The sequence below is a fragment of the Myotis daubentonii genome, chromosome 9, assembly GCF_963259705.1.
Source record: "Myotis daubentonii chromosome 9, mMyoDau2.1, whole genome shotgun sequence".
Lineage (NCBI taxonomy): Eukaryota > Metazoa > Chordata > Mammalia > Chiroptera > Vespertilionidae > Myotis > Myotis daubentonii.
The window spans coordinates 4,144,873-4,168,724 of NC_081848.1; the positions used below are offsets into that span (position 1 = coordinate 4,144,873).

Below are 23,852 nucleotides of genomic sequence, written 5' to 3' on the forward strand. Positions count from 1 at the left end.
CTCTCCTCTATGCGGGAGGTAAGCACTGAAATAAAGGGCAAGCTGCCCAGGTCAGCAAGCAGCCTCCACTGAGGGTGGCTTTGGGTGGTGACATCACCCGGAAGTGGCTTGGGCATCAGTGATGCCCCTGACAGTCACTCGCTGGCACGTGGTCCCCGGACGGGAGGCGGGCATGGGGCGCGTTGATGAGCACCCCCAGTAACCTTTTATTTCCTGCCCAGACTCTTCCATGGAGTGTCTGCCAGTCCCACCACATGCATGTGATGGTGATATGATGATGCCCATTTTAGAAAGGAGCACGAGTTCAGGGAAGTGAAGTGCTTTCATTCATTCATTCATTCATTCATTCACAGCGTGCCTGCTGCATGCTCACTGCTGGCTAAGAACTAGCATTCAAGCCCAAGGTCGCTGGGTCCTCACTGATCGTGCTACCTGGACCTTGGGCCCCAGAGAACGTGACGCCTGTCAGCCAAGGGGACCCACATGTACCATTTCAGTGCAACTCACAGAACGGTGTTCAGCAAGGACTCAGAGCAAGAGTGGTTCCGAGGGGCGGGGAGCTGGGAAGTCACGGGAGAGGTGGCATTTGTGCGGGTTGGCACACACTGCGTGGGAGGCCCTGAGGCGGGGCCAGCGGAGGGAGTGGTGGTGTCTTCAGGGAGTAGAGCATCCTGGGTGGCCAGCATGTGGGGCTCAGGGGCCGCCTGGCCTCCTCAGGCCCCGCCGGGCAGACAGCAGCTTGGAGCCACTTCCACACCTCGGGTGCTGGCCTTGCGTGCTGGTCAGTCCCAGAGCCCAGAAAGGACCGCTCTGAGCCCAGGCCGTAGTGGGAGGGCCCCGGCCATCGGCGGCCTGTGGTGCCCTGTTCTCTGTAGGCATCGGGGCATCGTCTCTCCAGCAGGGCCTCTGAGCGGCTCCGCTGCCTCCCCAGGCCCTCCCCCGCTCCCACCCCTCCTGCAGCAGGTCCTCCTGGGCTCCCCTGCCCACGGGAGCATTGCACGCAGTCAGGTGTTCATGTGAATCGACCGAGTCACTCCACAAGGCGCCAGGGTGCACTGGGGCCCTGACAGACGCCTGTTATCCAGGCGCACGCCCTCGAACTGGGAATGGATGCTGTGGGGTGCGGTGAGCCCAGGGGCTCGGGGCCTGGTCCCCAGGGCTTTTCAGGGAAAGTGAAACCTGGGCTGTGACCTGAAGACGGGAAGTTCATGTGGGAGGTGGGTCGGCGGGAAACTGAGACCCAGACCAGCACAGGCAGGACCCATGTGTGCACAGGCTGAGGAGAGGGAAAGGAAGGGGAACAAGTGCCCCTGGGCGGTGTGAGGGGAGAGGCACGGGCTTGGAGATGTGGCTGCAGGAGTGGCCAGTCGCCTGTCACGGAGAGCGCACAGAACCCATGGGAGCCGTTCTGATCTCATCCCGGGGGCGGTAGAAGGAGAGGCAGGACACGGGGTGCTCTGACCGGGTGACAGCAGGCTCACTAGGTGCTCTGACCGGGTGACAGCAGGCTCACTGGGTGCTCTGACCGGGCGACAGCAGGCTCACTGGGTGCTCTGACCGGGCGACAGCAGGCTCACTGGGTGCTCTGACCGGGTGACAGCAGGCTCACTGGGTGCTCTGACCGGGCGACAGCAGGCTCACTGGGTGCTCTGACCGGGTGACAGCAGGCTCACTGGGTGCTCTGACCGGGTGACAGCGGGCTCACTGGGTGCTCTGACCGGGTGACAGCGGGCTCACTGGGTGCTCTGACTGGGTGACAGCAGGCTCACTGGGTGCTCTGATCGGGCGACAGCAGGCTCACTGGGTGCTCTGATCGGGCGACAGCAGGCTCACTGGGTGCTCTGACTGGGCGACAGCGGGCTCACTGGGTGCTCTGACTGGGCGACAGCGGGCTCACTGGGTGCTCTGACCCGGTGACAGCGGGCTCACTGGGTGCTCTGACCGGGCGACAGCGGGCTCACTGGGTGCTCTGATCGGGCGACAGCGGGCTCACTGGGTGCTCTGATCGGGCGACAGCGGGCTCACTGGGTGCTCTGACCGGGCGACAGCGGGCTCACTGGGTGCTCTGACCGGGCGACAGCGGGCTCACTGGGTGCTCTGACCCGGTGACAGCGGGCTCACTGGGTGCTCTGACCCGGTGACAGCGGGCTCACTGGGTGCTCTGACTGGGTGACAGCAGGCTCACTGGGTGCTCTGACCCGGTGACAGCGGGCTCACTGGGTGCTCTGACCGGGTGACAGCGGGCTCACTGGGTGCTCTGACCGGGTGACAGCGGGCTCACTGGGTGCTCTGACCGGGTGACAGCGGGCTCACTGGGTGCTCTGACCGGGTGACAGCGGGCTCACTGGGTGCTCTGACTGGGTGACAGCAGGCTCACTGGGTGCTCTGCCCGGGTGACAGCGGGCTCACTGGGTGCTCTGACTGGGTGACAGCAGGCTCACTGGGTGCTCTGACCCGGTGACAGCGGGCTCACTGGGTGCTCTGACCCGGTGACAGCGGGCTCACTGGGTGCTCTGACCGGGTGACAGCGGGCTCACTGGGTGCTCTGACCGGGTGACAGCGGGCTCACTGGGTGCTCTGACCGGGTGACAGCGGGCTCACTGGGTGCTCTGACCGGGTGACAGCGGGCTCACTGGGTGCTCTGACCGGGTGACAGCGGGCTCACTGGGTGCTCTGACCCGGTGACAGCGGGCTCACTGGGTGCTCTGACCCGGTGACAGCGGGCTCACTGGGTGCTCTGACCGGGCGACAGCGGGCTCACTGGGTGCTCTGACCGGGCGACAGCGGGCTCACTGGGTGCTCTGACTGGGTGACAGCGGGCTCACTGGGTGCTCTGACCCGGTGACAGCGGGCTCACTGGGTGCTCTGACTGGGTGACAGCAGGCTCACTGGGTGCTCTGACCGGGTGACAGCGGGCTCACTGGGTGCTCTGACCGGGTGACAGCGGGCTCACTGGGTGCTCTGACTGGGTGACAGCGGGCTCACTGGGTGCTCTGCCCGGGTGACAGCGGGCTCACTGGGTGCTCTGACTGGGTGACAGCAGGCTCACTGGGTGCTCTGCCCGGGTGACAGCAGGCTCACTGGGTGCTCTGACAGGGTGACGTAGAAAAAGCATCTGGCACCATCTTTGTTTTGCACAAGGAAGGCCAACCTGGGGAGGGAGGCAGTGGGCCGGGGTCCAGGGCTGAATGGTAGAACCCGGGTGTGCCGACTTAGCCGGTGCTCACACCTGAACCTGGGTGTGGGCCGCAACCTGATCCCCTTTGGGGAGGGGCTGAGGATGCGGAGGGAGAGCTCACACCATCCTGACAGGCAGCGATGGCTCCTTCCTGGGCGCCGGCCACAAGGCACAGCCCATGCGGCGTGTTCCCAGGGAGCCTGTGTCCTGGGCGCCGGGGAGGGTCCGCCCCTGCAGCCCCGCCTCCCTGCTCCCCTGCTGGACAGAGGCTGTGCCCAGGACCCAGCCCACCCTCCGTCTCTAACCCTGGAACCTTCCGGAACACTTGGACGGGGCAGGCCAGGACTGCAGTTTAAGCTTTGCTAAGCATTTCCTGTCACTGCCTCATGAATTATTTAGCAAATGAAGATTAATTTTACAATAATAAGTAAAGGCTCGGAAGGATGGGGTGGGGGGGGGGGGTGCTACGTGCCCTGGTGAAAGCTGGGAGGGTTTACACCGTTCGGCTCTGATGCTGGGCCACAGGCCTCGCCCCGTGTGTCTCGGGAGGCTGGTGGCTGGCCCCGGGGAGTGGTCAGGAGCTGGATTCCACAGGACCCTCAGGAGGCGGCGGGGCAGAGGCGGGTGGCAGGGCTGTCCGCTCCCGGCGTAGCAGCTCCGGAAGCTGTGGCCGGACTCCGAAAGGCTGGGTTCTGGTTCCCGGTTTCCCACGAATGAACTAGATGCCCTCGATGTGCTTAGATGTGAATAGGACGGTGGCTGCTTGCCCAGTCCACTGCATGGGGCAGCGTCCTCTCTCCAGGCCCTGCAGTCGGGCAGGACCTGCCCTGATAGGATGTGTCTTCGGCTCAAGCTGTTCCCGTGTCCCCTCCACCTACTCTCACCTGGACCCACAGGAGGGTCAAGGTGGCAGTGAGGGAGGCTGGGTGGGACTTGGGTTGATGACTAGGAGCCTGGAGAGGAAAAAGTGTCATCCTGTTACTCACCTTCCAGTCTCTCCCCTCGCTCTCGCGCTCACTCTCGCTCTCTGAACATAGCCCATCCGTCTTTCTAAAGCTCTCCTCCCTGAAGGCCGCCATCCAGAACCATCAGTGGCCTCCACGGTGAACAGGTGCCGTCGCACTCCCTTCCCAGCATGCAAAGCCTCCCCATCCAGCTCCCCCCACCCCCGAACTCCTGTGGCCCCTGACGTGACCCCAGCTCCAGTCACAGGTGTCCCTACCCCTGAACCTCCCGCAGGGGCTGAGGGTGCCCTGTGCCCCCATCTTCCTTCAGGGCCACTGAGCACTTAGTGCACTGGCCTCGTGCGTGTGTGTGTGTGTGTGTATGTGTGTGTGCGTGTGCGTGTGTGTGTGTGTGTGTGTGTGTGTGTGCGTGTGTCACTTTGGAGCGGTTTGTCTCATCTTATTCTCACGGCACCTCTGAGGTCAGTCTGTGATGAGCCCACTGTTTACAAAGTGAGAACTGGGCAAGGAGGAGGCAACCGGCCCTGAATGGCATCCATGGGTGACACAGCCAGCTCTCGGCTCTCGACAGTCCGACTGCCATCTCCTCTCTCCTCTGCACACTGCATACTCCTCCCCTCCCCCTCCCCCTCTTCTCCTCCCCCTCCCCCCTCCCCCTCTCCTCCTCTCCTCCTCCCCCTAGCCTCCTCCCCCCCACTTCTCCCTTCTCCCTCTTCTCCTCCCCTCCACTCCCCCTCTCCTCCCCCTCCCCCTCCCCCCTCCCCCTCTCTTCCTCCCTCTTGACTCCTCTCTCTTGCCTCCTCCCACTTCTCCCTTCTCCCTGTTCTCTCCCCTCCTCTTCCCCCTCCTTCTCCCTCCCCCCTTCCCCTCCCCCTCCTCCATGGCCTCCTCTTCCTTCTCCAGGACATCTGCAAAAGGCTCCTCCTGGCTTCCTGCTGCTCCTCTCTCCTGCTCCCCATTGGGCCCCTCCCCTCCTCCACACTCTGGGCTCCAAGCTGACTGCAGTAGTTACACTGATAGAGGTGTAGGGCTGCTGGGTACCTGGCTTCAGGACCAGGGTCCACACCCCTCACACTCTCTCTCATCGGCCAATACTGTTTCCGTTTCCTTCTGCAAAACTGAAACTCTGGGCCCATTAAACAATTCCCCATTTTCCCTCCCCCTAAGCCTCTGGCAGCCATCATTCTCATCTGTCTCTGTGAAGCTGACTAGTACGGATACCTCGTAAGTGGAATTGTAGCCAGATAGCCAAGGGGTCTGGGCCGCCCGTCACTACTTGAGCCAATTCAGCAAACGCGTGAATCTATGAGCCTGTGTTCCAATCCTGCGGGCAGCATGGGGGAGCAGCAGGTCACCCACAGAAAGCTGCTACCCGCCCCCCAAGCCACTGCTGTATTGGGCAGAAGGACAGAGATGGCGCGGGAAATAGGAATTACAGGCAGGGGAAGTGGGCACGGGTAATCAGCACGGGGTCTGGGGGGTCGCAGAGGGCGGGCGCCCCGGGCCCAGACCCCAGGCCATAGGGGCTGGGGTTGTAAGGAGCAGGTGCCTCCAGGACTGGATTGTCTCAGCCCCGAGGGTGTCAATCTCTCCACAGTGACAGGCGGCTCTGAAGGAGGATGGACCCGTTCGGATGTGAGCGCCAGGTCCCAGGGCCTGCGGCTCCCAGCCAGGTGAGAAGCGCTTTCTAACCAGAACAGAACCGTCAGCGAACAGGGCAGGACCGATGGCTCTTACCATTGTAGCTGGTCCCCACATTCTACTTCTGCCCCAGCAGAACCACACAGTCTGTCTTCTCTGTGACCAGCTTATTTCCCTGAACAAGCACCTTCAGGGCCACCCACCCTGCGCGGGCAGACGCCCTCCTGTGGAAGGCGGAAAGCTCTCCCATCGTGCGTCTGTACCACCTGCTGTCTAGCCCTTCCTCTGACCACGGACACGTGGGTGGCTTCCACTCAGGGGTGATGGTGAATAATGCCGCCGTGGACGTGGGTGTAACATCTCTGTCCTGGTCCCTGCTTCTGTCCCGGCGTGGAGGGCTGGACCCTGTGGCCGTCCTGTTGTTCACCACTGTCCCTCCCCCAGCAGCGCACACGGGCTCTGTTCCCCCGCGTCCTCGCCGCCGCCACTTGCTGAGGGGCTGGGCTTGGCCACGGAAGTAGTTGAAGCATCTTTATAACAGTCCTTCGGTTAGCACGGCGCCAGGTGCAGAGGAAGAGCTCCACCGTGTCTGCTGACGGTCCGTCAGACTTCTCCCCGTCTGTCCAAACCCCACCCACTCCTGACGGCGACCTCAAGGACCCACTCCCCCTACAGCCCTCGCTCCTACAGACCGCGGCCCAGGGGTCTTTGCCCCTATGGCGCACCCACGGGACATTGTGTGTGGCCCTCAGTCCCATGCGCTGGAGTATTTGTGGCTTCTATGCAGACGGGGATGGTCCTCTTGGATCCACAGAAGATGGGACAAGATGGACGAGAGTGATGATCCTGCTTCCCTCTCGGGCACCTGTGGCTCAGACACCGGCAGGGCCAGCAGGGTGCTCCCAGCCGCCCGCTGGAGAGCTGGCTTTCAGGGAGCCTTTACCGCTGGCCTCCCCATGCAGGGGTGTGGGGGGCAGAGACAGGCAAAGTCCACTCCTTCAGCCCCTGCCAGTCACACGCCGCCCCTGGAACCGCAGGCTCTGTTACCACAGCTCCCCATCTCCTCCCTTCTCCAGGGCTAACCCTCCGCCGCCCTCTCCCCCACCTCCGCTTCCCCTCTTGCTCCCTCCTCTCAAAGGCATAATGAGTTTGATAAGAAATTGTCTCCTTAACAGGATTAGCCATGGGAACCTCTCGTCCCCTCCCCTCATTCTGTAAGCTCCTGTCTCGTGTCCTGTAATTTTCTGCTGGTATCATCGGCACCAGACCACCCCGGGGACATTCCTTCTTACTTGTTCTTTGAGCCTGTGCCTGCTGATATGCCAGGACGCCCACAGCTGCTGACCACCGAGGCCCTCACTGGCTGTCTCCTCCGGTGTCAGCCACGCCCTAATTTCCTGCGACTGTTACGCCCCCTCTCGTCCCTACACCTGCCCCTCTAAGCTTCCGGTCTAGGGCAGCAGCTACCTCTAACGTATTGACCAATGCGGCTGATCTACAGCTGGAGCTTAGGTAGCAGAAGGAGAAATGGATGCCCCAACCCCTTCCTTCTCTTTCCTTTCTACCCCTACACACCACACACGCGCGCGCGCGCGCACACACACACACACACACACACACTCCTCAGAAGCTCCCGAGAGGGGAATGCAGGCTAGCTTGGCACGGTGGATAAGTGGATAAGACCTAGGTTCCCTTCCTGGGTCTGTGACATAGACAACAACCTACCCAATCCTCTGAGCCTCAGTTTTCTCATCTGTACACTGGGGATGACAATACCCATCTGGCAAAGTTGTGGTAATGCACAGAGTATAGTACTGACACATAGTAGGTCCTCTCTGCTTTTCCAAGACAGAATTTAGTGGGGATAGGGAATATGCATTCTTGGAATTTACCAAGAAATTCTTGTTTCAACCCTGAGTTATATCCCCTCATTCTTCCCTTGCGCAGACTCCCCCTGACCTTTGTCCTCCCAAATTTCTTTCTCTTCACACACTTTTTGGGGTTTATGCAAAGGAAATGTTATGGCCCCTTCAGCCCAAAGCCTTGTTTAAAAGAAAGCTCCGCTTTTAAGGTGAGCCCCAAAGAGGCAGAAGGAAAGGAGTGAGCCGCCTGTCCCGGGCCCTACACCAGGGCCGAGGGCAGAGCAAAGCGTCGCCCGAGCAGGAGGCTACGTCCAGAATCGCGCTTGTCCAGGCCAGGGGGTCCTACCAGCAGCGGTCTGGACGCCAGGTCCTCGGGGCAGTGCCAGGGAGAAGGGAGACATGGGCACGGGGCCTGGAGGAGGGAAGCTGCCCACAGGTGGGAGCTGTGGAGTGGACAGGGGCGCCCGGCTACCTCGGGTTAGCCTGGACACGACTCTGGATCCATTGCGAGAAAGTGTGGGAGAGTAATGGAGGGAAGCTGACTGCCCTCTGGTGATGAGCTCCAAATTCCACACGCTGTGTGAGGGGAGCTGGCCCCACTCTGGGCGGTGAGGGGCGGGGGGCGGGGGCAGCACTTGCTGAGGGGACATGGCTCCAGACGCACCGCTGTCACCATGCGGAATACAAACACAAGAGTGCAGCGTAATCAGCGATGGGGCGCGCACCGGGGGGGGGGGGGGGCGGCGGGGGGGGGGTAGGGGGGTGCTGAGGCCTCCGGCTCAAGGGCCTGTGCAGTAAGACCATCAGGCTCAAGTCCCACGTGTGCGTTTTCCAGCGCCCTGACTTTGGGCAAGTCCCCGAACCCCCAGCCGGTCCCCATCTGTGAGATGGGGTAACAGAGCCGCCAAGGAAGACAAGCCTCCAGTACAGTTTTAAATCAATGATAAAAGCAAGTGTATCGTGAAAGCGGGGTTAAGGGTCCAGATTCCACAAGCTGGGGGTGAAGAGAGGCCCGCCTGCTGGGCAGAGGGAGGGAGGAGGCTCCTGGAGGGGAGGGGAGGGGAGGGGAGGGGAGGGGAGGGGAGGGGCTAAGATTGCACAGTGCTGGGGGAGGGGGAGTGCGTGGGCCTGGGGCTGGGCCTGGGGCTGGGGCTGGGCCTGGGGCTGGGGCTGGGCAGAGCGGTGCAGTCACATCCTCTCGCTCAAGCAGCCTCCTTGGAGCGCTGATAGGCACAGGGTGATGGCCTTCCCCGTTATCTCCCTGCGGGCGAGGCCCATGTGCCGTCCAGTCCCTCTGACTGGCCCGTCAGTAACAGAGGTGGGTGTCCCCAGTGGAGCTGCCTCTGCTTCGTGAGCAGCCTCGGTGGGTTTTGCGGCTCTAACGGGGGGAGTGGGGCTCAGAGAGTGTCCCTCGGCTCCTCAGCAGGCGAAGTGACAGCAGCGAGGGCTCCCGCGTATCAGCAGGCGCTGCAGGCACCGGGCCAGGGAGTGGCTTTGTGCATCTGTGTGTTTGGGGTATTATTAGCTCGATTTTTAGATGAGGAACCTGGGTCAGACCGGTCAGGTAACCTGAGTCAAACTCTGACTTCAGGGCCCAAGTGCTCACCTGACGGGGAAGGCTCAGCTTCCTTCACGCACCCCTCATCCCTTCATCCACCAGCACTTCCTGAGCCCCCACAGGCGGGACTGTGCCCCAGACTAAGCCCAGAGCAGTGGGCAGGCGGACAGCCCGCCCACCCAGAGACCACGTCTCACCTGAGGGTCTGAGCCGTCGGCTGTGCTGGAGGCTGGGCGGCGAGGCAGATGGGCCTGCAGCCGCTCCTGGCCTTGGGGGCTGTGGCCACCCCTCCAGGGAACAGCTTGTGGACCCTGAGGCCTCTGAGCGGGGCAGGCCTCTGGGTGGAAAGGTGACACAATAGAAGGCCAACAGGACAGAGGCAGGGCCTCCACGGCCACATCAGGTGCTTCGAGGGGTCACGGCGCCTCGTCGCTTTCAGCCACACCCCTCCTGGGACCCTGTGGGAGCCGCGCTCTCGTTCCTGTCTATACTCAGCCAGTGTCGCCAGAAACACCACAGGAAGGAACGGGACCAGAGACAGAACCGAGCGCCCGTGTGGCCCGGCCTCTCCGGCGGCTCCTGGGCAGTTGCCACTTTACCGACACGGGGCCGGGCTCAGGGGGCTCCTCCCAGGACGGCCTCCAGCCACACGCTGCAGACCACAGCCTGGCCTCAGGGACAGGGGTCATGGGGCTCAGAAGAGTGACATGTGGTGACTTTAAGGGACTTGCATTCTTCTTGGGAATCTGAGAGGGAGTCACGTGGACCGTGGACCGTGGACCGTGGACCGTGGACCATGCAGAAACAATCCAACTGTGAGCCTGAGGCCCTTCCAGTCCCCCAGGAGAAGGAGGGTCTGACCCGGAGAAGGAGGGTCTGCGAGCCGGCTCTCAAAGGCCTTCCAGAGGACGCAGGCTGAGGGGCCCCCAGGAAGGAGCCTGAGGGGTGCAGGGCAGTAGGAAGCAGCAGAGCAAAAGCGCGCCTTTGGCCGAGGCAGCCCCGGCTTTGTGTTTGGGGCGAATTGCTCTGAGCTCTCTGATGCTCAGCTTCCTCCTTGTCAGGGGCAGGAAGGCCGTCCACCCCCACCAGCCTGCAGCAGGCATGGGACAAGAAATCAGGGCAGAGGCCCTGGCAGGGCCCGGCACCCATGCCACTGTGTTGAGCCTTCGCACAGAGCGGGGCCGGCCCAGAGCAATGCCAGGACCCACAGCGGGCTCACCGTCCAGGAGCCCGCCAGGCCTCTGGGGACCCGGTACGGGCTTCATCATAGCTGTACACCTCGTAGCTGTGCCACATGTCCACGGAGAGAGGACAGGAGACAGACACTGGGGGCGGGCGGGCGGGCGGGCGGGGGGGGGGGGCAGTGTGAGCTTTGGAAAGGAGATGGAAGGGGCCTGAGCAGCCGGAAGGCTTAGGGAGGGGGGAGGGGCCAGAGAGGGGCTGCTAGGCCAGGGGAAGGGACGGGCTTTGCCTGCTGTTAAGGATTTGGGTCTTGGTCCTGAGAAAAACGGGAAGCCATGAGATGTGATGTAACCAGTGTCCATTTCAGAGGATCTGCGTTAGTGGGGAATGAATTAAATGAGGCTGCAGGTGGATATGGACGCCTCGTAGGTAGGCCATTGACACAGGCCCTTTGTGGTTCGCCTGGGGAGCCCGGGGAGTCTGCCAGCTGGGGGATGGGGTGCGGGGGGCGAGGGGGGGGGCAGGCAGGGATCTTAGCAGGAAGTGGGATGGGCTCTGGGGTCAGCATGGCTCTCCTCCTCCTTGAGGTAGGCCTTGGGGGTGGGGTCATTTAAGAAGAGGAGCAGAAGGATGGGGCCAGGGGGCGGGCAGGCGGGAGGGCAGGCACCATGGACCCAGGGCCTTGCCCGCACCGGGTATGGGTGTTCTGTCCAAGCCAGGCAGCTTCCCAAATCCTAATAACAGTGATTTCTATCGCACCCTGAGCATCTGACACATGAGCTAAGAGCTCTGAAGCCCCCAGGGGGCAGCATGGGGGAGGGGGCGGGGGAGGCTGGAGGTGCCGCCCCTGCTGGGCCCCGCACGTGCAGCGGGAGGACTGGGAGAGGCTATTTCCGTGCCCTGCTATTATGGCCTCTTGTTTTCATAGTTTGTTCAACAGACCTCTCTCCCCCTCCCCCTTGTCTGTCTTTTTTTCATCTTCCTCTCTCAGCAAATCCATTTAAATGCAATTCTATTCTTAAAGGGCCCCTCTCATGCATGTCTAATGACTGTCAGGGAAATGCTATTACAATGGGGCCGGGAGGATCCGACAGGCAGTGTGTGTACAAGTCATTTGAAAGGGAGCTAGGAGCTCCCCGCTTTATTACAGCATAATTAGAAATAAAATCTTGTTGCACCAGGAGAATGAGGGATGTGTGCTAATCCCTGGGCAGAGAAGCAGCGATGTGTTTAGAGAAAAGGGCTCAGGAGAGAGGGAACAAGCCGCTGTTTCTGCACCACGACCCCTGTGGGTTCTCCTCCCTGACACGTTCCAGCCTCACCCCCCGGGGCCCCCAGCTCCTGGGGACACTCCAGAGGCGGTCCTGACCCCTCCAGAGCCCAGCTGCCCGAAGCTGTCAGTCTGCAGGCACCGCAGCCAGCCTGGCTCCTCCCTGCCCTGCACCCCACACCCTCCCAGCTCCTCCCTGCCCTGTGCCCACACCCTCCCAGCTCCTCCCTGCCCTGCACCCCACACCCTCCCAGCTCCTCCCTGCCCTGCACCCCACACCCTCCCAGCTCCTCCCTGCCCTGCACCCCACACCCTCCCAGCTCCTCCCTGCCCTGTGCCCACACCCTCCCAGCTCCTCCCTGCCCTGTGCCCACACCCTCCCTCACTGCAGAGGCCAGCCTGCGGGGCAGTGGGAAGAGGTGTCAGCATGAGCAGAACTGGCACTTGGAGGCTAAAGCCCAGGTCAGGTTCTGAGCCCCCCTTACCAGAGTCATACAGTCATCTAAGCACTAATTCATTGTCACTTACCAGCTACTCACTGACCACCCACCACGTGCCCGGCGCTGCGTGGGGCACACGCATCAGCTCAGCTCATTCTCACAGGAAGCACGCAGAGAGGCGCGATGGCGGGCGCAGAGCCTCGGGGAGCCTCTGAGGACCCTGCAGAGCACGGAGCACAGAGAAAGATGAGCCTGGCTGCTCTCTCCTAAAGGGCGGGCATGGGCATCACCCCAGGTTCCAGTCTTCTCCTTTGACCACTTGCCCACACCTCCGGAGGTGGCTACTCCCCCAAGAAGCCCGGGAACACAGGTGTATGCTGTGCCCATCAGCAGTCTGGCAGGCCAAGCCCCAGCCCAGCCTGGCATTGTACTTGGAAGGTGAAGTTGGGACCATGGTGCTTCCCAGGCCCCTGGAGAACCCTGTGCAGAAAGCAGGCGGTGCAGCTGCCGCCGGCCACATGGAGGGCGCCATGCTGTGGCGCTCTGCTCCCCCTGAGGCCCAGCGCTAGCACTGCCCTCGCTCTCCCCGCCAGCCAGGGACAGGGCACCGCTTCTGGTTCTGTGTGCCCCCAACCAGCTTCCGTAGCCGAGGGCCCCCTCCCATCCTGCTGTCTCCTCGGAGCCCAGATGGGTCGGCTCCGCCTGACTTCAGTTCCGCAGGAAAAGAGCAGTGAGCCAGGCAGAAGGCCTCTCCTGACATGGGTGCTGTGGCCCAGACCAGCCCTGTGACCCTCTGCACCTCATGTCCTGAGGATCACACACAGGGGGGGTGGGTTGCATTTGAGGGTTCAAGAGCGAGCGCAGATGGGGCCCTGCCTGGACGAAGGCCCACGCCCAGGGCTGGCTTCCTGCCCACCTGGTCCCTGAGCAGTGCCTTCCTCTGTGCCCAGCACTTACCCACTGCAGGTCTGGGTTCAGCCTCCCCGCCTCGCCCTCTGGGGGCACAACCTCATGTGCACCTGCTGACCTCAGGGCCAGCTCAGCTCTGTCCTCCCGCTCCCACCTCAAAGGCCTCACCTCAGGTCTTCCTTGGTTTGTTTTTCAATCCTCACCCAAGGATGTTTTCCCACTGGTTTTTAGGGAGAGTGGAAGGGAGAGGGGAAGACAGAGAGAAACATCGATGTGAGAGGAACACATCCATTGGTGGCCTCCTGCCTGAGCCCAAGGTACATGCCCTGGACTGGAATTGAACCCAGGACCCTTTGGTGCACAAGCTGACGCTCTATGCACTGGGCCAAACCGGCCAGGGCCTCACCCCAGGTCTTCAGAGCACAGGGCCCAGCCCAGACTGAGCATCAGAGAGTCCCTGGGGCAAGCAGGCCTGAGCGAGGCACGGTTTCCTGGGGCCACATAACAAAATGCCAGGGCCTACCTGGCAGGGCCACTACCTGGGTCACAAAATGCCAGGCCGGTGTTCTAGGCAACAGGCAGTTCTGGAGGCTGAGTCCAGGTGGGGGTGTCGGCAGGGTGCTCCTCCTGCCTCCTTGCCCGGCAGATAGCCCCTCCCACTGTCCTCACAGGGCCTCCCCCTGTGCCCACGCCTCCTTGGGTCTCTTCCTCTCCCTGTAAGAACACAGGTCCTGGTGGATCAGGGCCTTGCCCTTATAACCTCATTTAATCTTAATTAGCCCGTCTCCCAATACAGCCACCTTGGGGGTGAAGCCTTTAGCGTATGAATGGGGTGTGGGGACACAAGTCAGCCCTCAGCAGCTGAGGATGTAGGGCTTCCAGGCAGCTAGCGCCAGAGCTGGACGTGAACCCGAACTCCCAGCTCCCAGCTCCCACGTGTGTCCCGTCCACTGCACCGCAAATCTGGGCAGAGGCTTACAGTCCTGGGGCCCAGAGTCCAGGGGGAGAGAAGGATGCCTGGGCTTCCCTGGGCTTTTCAAACCCGGGCTGTCGGGTATCCCAGGCCCTCGGAGCAGCAGGAACACCAGGAAGGAAGGGAAGGCAGGTGCTCCCTGCCAGCTGCCCAGGTGCGGGGCCCCAGACAGGACCAATTCCTCCAGCCAGAGGTATTGCTCAGCCAGCCCTGCCCCGCCCCGGGCTCCCAGGGCCTGGGAGGGAGGGAGAGCTGCCTGCTGGGGGCGGGGGTGGGGGGCAGTCTGCTCCTTAGTCCCCTCTGCAGGCTCTGGGCTCGGGCTGACACGCTGTTTTTGTAAGTCTGTATTGGATTGAGCAGTAATGGTAACCGGTATTGATTGCAATTTCTCTCTTGGAATCGGGAGTTCCCTGGGGACCAGTCGGGGCGCTCGGAGTCTGGTCCTGAGGCTGCCCCGGGAAACACACCTGTGACTGTGACAGGCTAAGTGTCTTCTCTTCCAAAAGGGACTGAGTGGCTTTTCTGCCCTGGCCCAAGCCTGGTCTCCAGGCAATGCTCTATCCATCCTCCCCCCTCCCCTCCTTGCTGGGGACCTGGGACCCGCCGGGGCCATGGGGGGAGAGGACGGGAGACCCGCCGGGGCCATGGGGGGAGAGGACGGGGGACCCGCCGGGGCCATGGGGGGAGAGGACGGGGGACCCGCCGGGGCCATGGGGGGAGAGGACGGGGGACCCGCCGGGGCCATGGGGGGAGAGGACGGGGGACCCGCCGGGGCCATGGGGGGAGAGGACGGGGGACCCGCCGGGGCCATGGGGGGGAGAGGACGGGGGACCCGCCGGGGCCATGGGGGGAGAGGACGGGGGACCCGCCGGGGCCATGGGGGGAGAGGACGGGGGACCCGCCGGGGCCATGGGGGGAGAGGACGGGGGACCCGCCGGGGCCATGGGGGGAGAGGACGGGGGACCCGCCGGGGCCATGGGGGGAGAGGACGGGGGACCCGCCGGGGCCATGGGGGGAGAGGACGGGGGACCCGCCGGGGCCATGGGGGGAGAGGACGGGGGACCCGCCGGGGCCATGGGGGGACCCGCCGGGGCCATGGGGGGAGAGGACGGGGGACCCGCCGGGGCCATGGTGGGAGAGGACGGGGGACCCGCCGGGGCCATGGGGGGAGAGGACGGGGGACCCGCTGGGGCCCTGGGGTGTGGGGGGCAGAGGACGGGGGACCCGCTGGGGCCCTGGGGCGTGGGGGGCAGAGGACGGGGGACAGAGCTGGAGCTCTGGGTTAGGCAGCTCAGGATCAAGACGCCTCTGTCCACAGCAGGCAGCGTGCCCCTGCCTCCACCGCACCACACGCCTCTGATCTGAAGGTCGCCCAGGGATTCAAATGAGATTCACCCTGGACCAGTGGCCTCTGTCATCGGGTCCCCCCGAGGGAGGGACAAGAGAAGGCCAGGCTCAGGCATGCTGCAGAGGGCATGTGGTGTCCTCCCCCCTGGGCCCAGCTGCCCTGGGTCTCTACGTGTTTGAGGGGCTCCTGGGAAACGTGGGTTCAGCCGCAGTCCATGCTCCAGGTTGCCCTGCTCCTGTGGTCATCTGTGTTTGCTTCCCTTTTGCCGGCTCCAAACTGTCAGTCTTGCTTTACTGTCCCAGCCTGGACTCAGCTGAGCAGGGGGACCAGGACAAGGATCAAAGTGGCCCAAGCATTGCAGTGTGACAGTGGTGGTTTGAGCAGGAGAGAGCCCTCAGGATTGGGGTGCCACAGGCAGGACTCCAGGCTGGAGGCCCGGCGGCCTAACCCATTGGAGCTGGCTCTGCTAGCCAGGTCCATTCACTCAGCACATGTTCGCTGAGCTTCTGTGTGCCAGCCGTGATGAGATACTAATGGAGGCGAGATACTATGCCTCCTGCTCTCCGTGAGAAACACCGAGTGCTCTGAAAACAAAAGGCACGGTAAGGACCTGGCGAGGCTGTGGGGCACAGTCTGATTTTGATGGAGGGGTCAGGCCAGGAGCACAGACCTGAACGAGGCCAGGAGCGAGTCAAGGACAGAGCATCGCGGGCACAGAAAGACTCGTCACAAGCAAAGGCCTGGGTAGGGTGAGCACGCGCACGCTGACGTTAAACCACTGCCGTCGATCGGCAAGGGGTCTTGCAGCTCTGCCATGTTTTGTTAGGAATCTATGAATTGCTGGGGGGTGGGGGGGGAGCCTTATAGATGATCTCATTTATTTCTCTCAATATGTAAGTCCCCCATGCCCAGTGTTTCCTCAGCCTCTACTCAAATACCCCCTGAAGACAGGAAACTCACTACCTCACAAAGGCACCCATTTCAATCCTTTATGGTTGTGGGCTCCATCCCCAGTAGGGAGCGTGCAGGAGGCAGCAGTCAATGATTCTGTCTCATGGTTGATGTTTCTATCTCTCTCTCCCTCTCCCTTCCTCTCTGAAATCAATAAAAATATATTTTTAAAAAATGGTCCCGGACACACATTTCTAAATGGCCTCCTGCTGCGGGGCTGGCACAGAGGCCTGGCTACCACACGCTTCTTCCTGCCCGGAGGCGGAGGAGCCAGACTGTGGAATGGCGGCTCCCCCACCCTCCCAGGGTGGCTGGTCCCATGTGGGTGAGGAGTTTGGGCTGCCAGGCCACCAGGAAGCTTCGCCAGAGCCAGCCTGGGAGGCCGGCAATGTGAGGAGCCCTGATCCTCGGACCCCTCACCGGCTTGGCTGGCCACCTCCCCCCTCTCACTATGCTGTTCCCTCCACAGGCCTCCGGCTCCCTCCTTCCCAGCACGCCCATCACCAACTCTCCGCACACATGCAGGGTGAGGTTGCACACGGCCCCCCAGGGATCAACATCATACCCCGTTTTCTCCTTCCCCTGCAGCTCCCAGCCGCCTTTGTTTCAGGAGGCAGGCGCTGTGTCTGGAAATGTTACTGCAATTAAATATGCACAAGCAGGGGGGAGGGGGAATGAGGACAATGAAGGATGTGAAACATCAGATGCAGCAGCTGCTTGTTACTATAGAAACCCCAGCTCCCTGCCACCATCACCACAGCACCCCTTCCTCGCCTAAAATCCCAGGGGCCAGTCCTGGTCCTGGGGTCCTGGCTGTCCAGGGGGAGCACCTGTGGGCATCGTGGGGTCCTGGTTGTCCAGGGAGAGCACCTTTGGGCATTGTGGGGTCCTGGCTGTCCAGGGGGAGCACCTGTGGTCATTGTGGGGTCCTGGCTGTCCAGGCCAGAGCACCTGTGGACTCATAGGCTTGATTTGGAGTCTTTCCTATACTTCCTCACCCCCCCCCCCCGCCCCCCAGCCACAGCTCTAACCTGGTCCTGCTTGGCAGCAACCCCCTCCAGTAGTTCCATGTCCCAGTCCAGTTACATAATAAAGGGCAGGAGAGCTTCCTCATTTGACTGGGGTGGGGGGTCACAACATGGAGACAATGAGGGCACATCCGGAGTCTGGGGTGGGGAGCCGGGCTTTCTCTGCACTTCCTTTGGGTCCTCTCCAACGCGGGCAGCAGCGCTTGGCTTCCTCTTGCTTCTATTCTGTCTTTTACCCACAGTCCTGAGTGGGGTCTGCACCATGGGGTCTGTGTTGGAGGGGGTGGGCCCACCAGCTCCACGTTCCAGAAGACTGGCAGGCTGCCGGGAAGCTGCGGTTCATGGGGAGCTGGGGGAGGGGTGTCCCAACATGATGGCACTCAGCAGGGATCGTGTGACGTCCTGGGCCTGGGCGCACAGAGCCAGTGTCCAAGGGGGAGAGAGAAGTGGCCTCGCAGGGGCTCCCCGGGGCCCTGAGTTGACCGCAAGGAGAGCGTGAGGCAGAACTACAATGGTGCGGCCTCTCCCCGTCCGCCCGGCCCCAGCAAGTGCGTGCGGTCTGAGGCTGCAGGCCACCCTGCTGGCTCTACAGGCCCTGATCAGATAAGGCCGATTGTCAGATCCCCACTACTAGGCAACGTGCCAGGCACATAGTAGGTCTAGTTGTATACAAAGATTAGTGAGAGGGAGGGAGGAGGGAGAGAATTAGAGGATTTGTAGATACACCAAAGTTTATTAAGAAGCAAGAGACCCACCAGAGTGCTGAAGCTATTTGAACCCATATGAAACGAATAACTATTTAAAAATGAAATCCCAAAACAGCATAACCGGAAGGAAAATCAAAAGGCAGGATGGCTGCCTCCGGTGTGTGAGGGAGAGTGAGCGGCACAGGTGTAGAGGTCTGCAGGCTCCGTGGCAGAAGCAGCGCTCACGGAGGGAGCCACGTGAGGCCGACTGTGAGCAAGGAAGGTCTGGCTGCAGGGCAGAGCCCTGGACTCTGGATGGGTCCCTGACAGGAGGTGAGCTCCCCAGCCTGGGAGACACTCAAATGAAGGCTGGAGAACCTTTGCCAAAGATGTGGTCACCGGCCAGCGTGGCGCAGTGGTTAAGCGTCAACCTATGAACCAGGAGGTCACGGTTCGATTCCAGGTCAGGGCCCATGTCCTGGTTGTGAGCTCGATCCCCAGTGGGGGGCACGCAGCAGGCAGACGATCAATGATTCTCTCTCATCATTGATGTTTCCATCTCTCTCTCCCTCTCCCTTCCTCTCTGAAATCAATAAAAATATATTTAAACAAACAAACAAAAAAAGATGTGTTCAGACGCTGCAGTGTTCAGCCTGCACCTGTACAGCCTCCTGCAGAAAGTGATGCTGAGATCGTGAGCTCGAGCATAGAGGGTGGGACACCACGAAATGTCCCTGTGCGGAGGGTGAGCCGGTGTCAGCGCTCTTGTCATCGGCTGAGGGGGTCACACAGCCCGCGGTGGGGGTGCCGACCTCTACATAATAGGATGGGAAGGGCACGGAGCACCCAGCCTGCCTCCCCGTGAGGGCCTCCTGGGGTCAGCAGGTCCTCCCCGCGCCAGCGTTACCCTCTCCCCCAGCTTCCTTCTCGGTCAGCATCACCGTCCTGATGCCAGGCCCTCCCTGTGGAAGTGGCAGCCGGGGGTCTCCCCTGCCCACCTGGCGAAGAAGCGAGGCCCCCCGAGAGCAGCAGAGTCAGTGCTCAGTCTCGGTCCCGCTGGGCCTGGGGTGGGAGGACACGGACCTGAGCTGAGGGAGCCCAAAGCCAAATGCAAGCCCCTCCCCAACTCTCAGGTCCGCAGGCTCCCCTTTCAAAATCAGCCCCGACGCGCTCCAGTTCAGGTTTTGCCTGAGAACCCAGGACAAGAAAACGTGCTCCATTCTGAGTGGAAACAGCTGTCAGCATCCGCAGAATGGGTGCACTGCTGCCTGTCCTTCTGTCCTTCCGTCCTTCCGTCCTTCCGTCTTCCCTGCCACATCCTGACAGTCGAAGTCTGCGGAGGGGCAGGACAGGTGAGACCGGGCCCGGGCTCGGCCTTGCGGAGGCTGGTGATCAGGAACTGTGTGTTGAATGCTGCTGTGTGTCTGTGTCCCAGGTCCCCGTTCCCAGGGTAGCTGAGCCCCAGTGTCTGCTTGTTGAGTGAATAAGTGATTAAAATTGCAGGAAGAGGATCAAGGCCTGTGTTTAGTTCAATGCAGAGGGAGAGCTGGGAGCCAGAAGGCCTCAGTCCCAGTCCACTTACTGGCTGTGTCCTGACAATGGAGAGGCAGCTCTCACAGTTGTAAGAACAAAAGAGCAATGCCTATGAAAGACCTTTGTACACTCTTGCAAAGAGGCAAGACAGATGAGGATCCTGTTCTCCAGGTGAGCACTTACTGTGTTCCAGACACTTGGTTATTTTTTTAATCCTTACAGCCACGGTTTGAAGTATTACTTGCATCTCATTGTACAGATAAGGCTCAGAGAGGTTAAGTAATTTGCTCGAGGTCACACAGCCAATAGAAGGAAGAGTCAGATTGGAACCCAGATCTCCTCTGACTCTAAAGCCCCATGTCTTTCTGTAAAACCCTGAGGCGTTTCACTTAAAGGAACAATTACTGTGACTTCCGTGTGTTTGCACATAGGGACTCCTCATCTATTGGAGATGCTACCCTGCCTTTGAGGCTGCACCAACCTCACCCCTTTCCCCTCCCCTTCCTCCCGCTGGGCAGTAGTCCTGGCCGGGAGAGGGCCAGCTGCCGCCCGCGTTGCTTCAGTGGTTTGTCCAGATGGGGGAGTAAAGGACACGTCCTGCTTGTGTCTCCAGAAAACAGGTTTTTTATCACTTTCCACGGCGGGCTGTACATCTCCGACGTGCAGAAGGAGGACGCCCTCTCCACCTACCGCTGCATCACCAAGCACAAGTACAGCGGGGAGACCCGGCAGAGCAACGGGGCCCGCCTCTCTGTGACAGGTAGGCCGGGGCGGTGGGGGCGGGGGGGGAGGAAGAGAGGAGGGAGGGCACCCCAGCCCAGCCCTGGGCCTGGGCATGTCCACGCCATGGACCAGAGAGTCTCAGAGAAGGTTAAAGGACTGGTATGGAACCACTGGGGCAAACCTTGCCCAGTTTGTTTTGGGGTGCCCTTCATATGAGGACACAAAAAAGGAATTATTTAGAGGCGTCTATGCCTGAGGGAGGCCCACTCTCCTGAGGAACTGTGTCACTATTTATCAAACAATGAGCGTTACAAAAACGCCCCCGCCTCTTTCTTTGCCTTTGCTGCTAGGAAGCTCATAGATGAAATCTGATGCTCAACCATAATAATGATTACATTTGCTTCGATTTCATTAGATTAGGTTGGATTAGGGAGCTTTTTCATTTTCCTTCTATCTCTAAGTATTTCTTAAGATTCTATTTTATCTATTTACTAGAGACCTGGTGCACAAATTTGTGCACAGATGGGGTCCCTCAGCCTGACTGGCAATTGAGGCTGGTGATCAAGGGAGGGAGGGGCCACAGGAGGTTGGCTGGCTGCAGGAGGTTGGCTGTCAGAACGCACTGACCACAAGGGGGCAGCTCCTGCATTGAGGGTCTGCCCCCTGGTGGTCAGTGCATGTCATAGCAACTGGTCGACTGGCCATTCAGTTGTTCAGTCCTAATGGTCACTTAGGCTTTTATATATATAAACTAGAGGCCTGGTGCACAAAAATTTGTGCACTGGGGTGGGGGGGGGTCCCTCAGCCTGGCCTGTGCCCTCTCACAGCCTGGGCCCACTCGGGGGATATCCACCTGCTGGCTTAGGCCTACTCCCTGGGGCATCGGGCCTAACCTGGCAGTCAGACATCCCTCTGGCAGCCCGGGAGCCCTCAGGGGATGTCCACTTGCCAGCAGGGAGCAGGCCTAAACTGCAGTCAGACATCCTTAGCTCTGCTGAGGAGGCAGGAGAGGCTCCCGCCACCACCACTGTGCTGGCAGCCGTCAACCTGGCTTGTGGCTGAGCAGAGCTCCCCATGTGGGAGCTCACTGACCACCAGGGGGCAGCTCCTGCATTGAGCGTCTGCCCTCTGGTGGTCAGTGTGTGTCATAGTGACCAGTCATTCCCAGTCGTTCTGCTGTTAGGGTCAATTTGCATATTACCCTTTTACTATATAGGATAGAGGCCTGGTGCATGGGTGGGGGCCAGCTGGTGTGCCCTAAGGGGTGTCCTGGATCAGGGTGGGGGTCCCACTGGGGTGTCTGGATAGCCTGGGTGAGGGGTTAAGGGCCTTTTTCAGGCTGGCCATGGCTGCGGGCTGGAAGCAGGTATCTGGGATTTATTTATCTTCTATAATTGAAACTTTGTAGCCTTGAGCGGAGCTGAGGGCCAGCAGGGCAGGCGGGAAACTTGGCTTCCTCCATTGCCAGGGTCAACCCAAGCCTCCTGCTCGCTCCAGCTCCATGGCCGCCACCATCTTTGTGACAGAGTGAGGGAGTGATGAAGTGATTATTAATTTGCATATTACTCTTTTATTAGATAAGATAAGTACATTTCCATTTTTTGTGGTAGCCCACCTCACAGCATTTGAAAGTAGTCAGGAGATAGTTTGCAAACACAATATGTCTGCATTGGATAAAGGACTCCCCTGAAGTGCTGACTGCAGCTTAAGGAGGGTGGAGGCTAATAGTCACGGAAGCCGGGTGCCAGCGCTTCCCTCCTGTGCTGTCAGGCACGCCCTCGCCCATGAGGTGTGTGCTGCTCTTCCTATTTCAAAGGTGAGAAAAGCAGGGCTTAGGGGAGCCCAGCGCTTTACCAGGACTCGCACTCTGACCCCAGCGTCCTCCAGCTGCTGACCCCCAGGGAAGGGCCAGAGGAGCCCCCCACACACGCCCAGCCACTGAGCAAAGAAGGGTGCAAGGGGCCCCTGGGGCCGGCTTTCGGGGACCTGCCCTCCCAGCTGCGGCCCCCAGTCGTGCTCCGCAGGGCCTTGCCGTCGCTGGCGCTTCCTGCCACCTGCAGGCCACGTGCTCTCACCTTCCCTGTGGCATCCTCTCCCAACCAGTTCACCCAAATGCTGACCATAGCCTCGCCCCGTGGGTGTGACAACTTCCTAACCGTGGTGGCTGCAGTTTGAAACGTTCTGCTCTTGAAGCGATGGGATGGGAGGGCCTTGGGAAGGAGGGTGGATTGATGGTCAGACTCCTGGTGTGGAGACTCGACCCCCCAAATCATGCCACCTCTCTGGGCCTCTGGAAGAGGAGCCGGACCGGTGACCGCTCCGATGCCGGCGCCTCTGATGGGGTGTGGTTTGGGGAGGACTGCCTTGGCCAGCAGGTGGCTCTGCCAGGTTCCCCTCTCATTTGTAGGCAAGACCAAGGGGACAGGAGCCAGGAGGGCAAGGATCGGGCTCTCTGATGCCTCCTGGTGCCTCCTCCACCTGGCCCTATGCCTGGCACATAGTAGGTGCTCAGGAAACAGTTATGGAATTAACCAATGCCTAAGGGAGCTGTGCTTCATCGGGTGTGGAAAGGGGGCTGCACTACGTGGCTCCATCTTCGGGGCTGGACGTAGGGCTCAGCCACTTAATTCCCAAATGTGTCAGTGGTTCCATTCCAGGTCACAGGGCTTGTCTGTGCATGGTGCTTCGCTCTCACAGCGCGGGCAGGCACGGACACCCGCCTCCTGCAAGCCTGTCTCTTTCCCTGGCACAAATATTTAGCCCTCCATCCTGCTAACTTCACCTCCACTTTGGAGGGGAATAACAACATTCCCTCAGAAAAGACACTCGTTAAACTGGAGGGTATGCCAGCCCTTCTCCTTCTGTCTTTATGGCCCACCAGCTGTGAGAAGGAGAGAGTGGGAAGAGAATCAGACACACAGCCCACATGGAGAGACAGAAATAAGGACAGGAAGGCACCCAGACAAAGGGGAGAGGCTCAGGCTCGGGAGAGAGACATTCCTCAGCGTGGAAGGGACCTGCAGGGAGCAGCAGAGAGCAGAGGGAAGGGAGCGAGGGAGCCAGGGGAGCGCCCTGCTGTGACTGGATGGGATGCTACAAGGTGATCTGCAAGCTGCTTGTCTTGGCAAAAATGCAACTGATCTGGAGCAAGGCCATGGAGGGGGGAATGGGGTGGGAGTGCCTGTCAGGCCTCAGCCTCCATCCCCACTGCCCCCGACATTTCAGACCCACTTCCAGAGTTGAGGGTGGGGGGTCAGTCCCAGGGACTGGGGGTTTCGGCTGAGATGTTTCATTCTGTGGCCGGAGCCCCATGAGCCCCTGGGGCTGTGGCTGGAAAGGCGTGGCCCTGCCCAGCCAGAAGCTCTGGGCCAGCAGCTGGACCAGGGATGAGGAGAGGTAGCGGGGTGTCTGGGCGGAGGCACCTGGTGGCCGAGGGGTCTGACCCCGGCACACCCCCAAGGGATGGCTACCCCTCCTGCTCCCAGGCCCAAAGGCAGGAAGAACAGATGGGGCCGGTGTGCGGGGCCGAGCGCTGTGGGTGGGCATGGATGAGGGCGAGGGCCACAGCCAAGTCAGAGTCCTTCATCCTCAGAGTGACTGATGGA

General features: G+C 61.0%; 1 protein-coding gene across 2 annotated transcripts in view; it reads left to right on the top strand.

Moving 5' to 3' along the window:
- Positions 1-23,852, top strand: part of DSCAML1 (DS cell adhesion molecule like 1) — a 329,633-nt gene that overhangs the window by 216,954 nt on the left and 88,827 nt on the right. For both annotated transcript variants that reach the window (XM_059707764.1, XM_059707763.1), the window contains exon 4: positions 20,138-20,284. In XM_059707764.1, the coding sequence (XP_059563747.1) occupies positions 20,138-20,284 (147 nt within the window). The remainder of the gene's footprint in view (positions 1-20,137; positions 20,285-23,852) is intronic.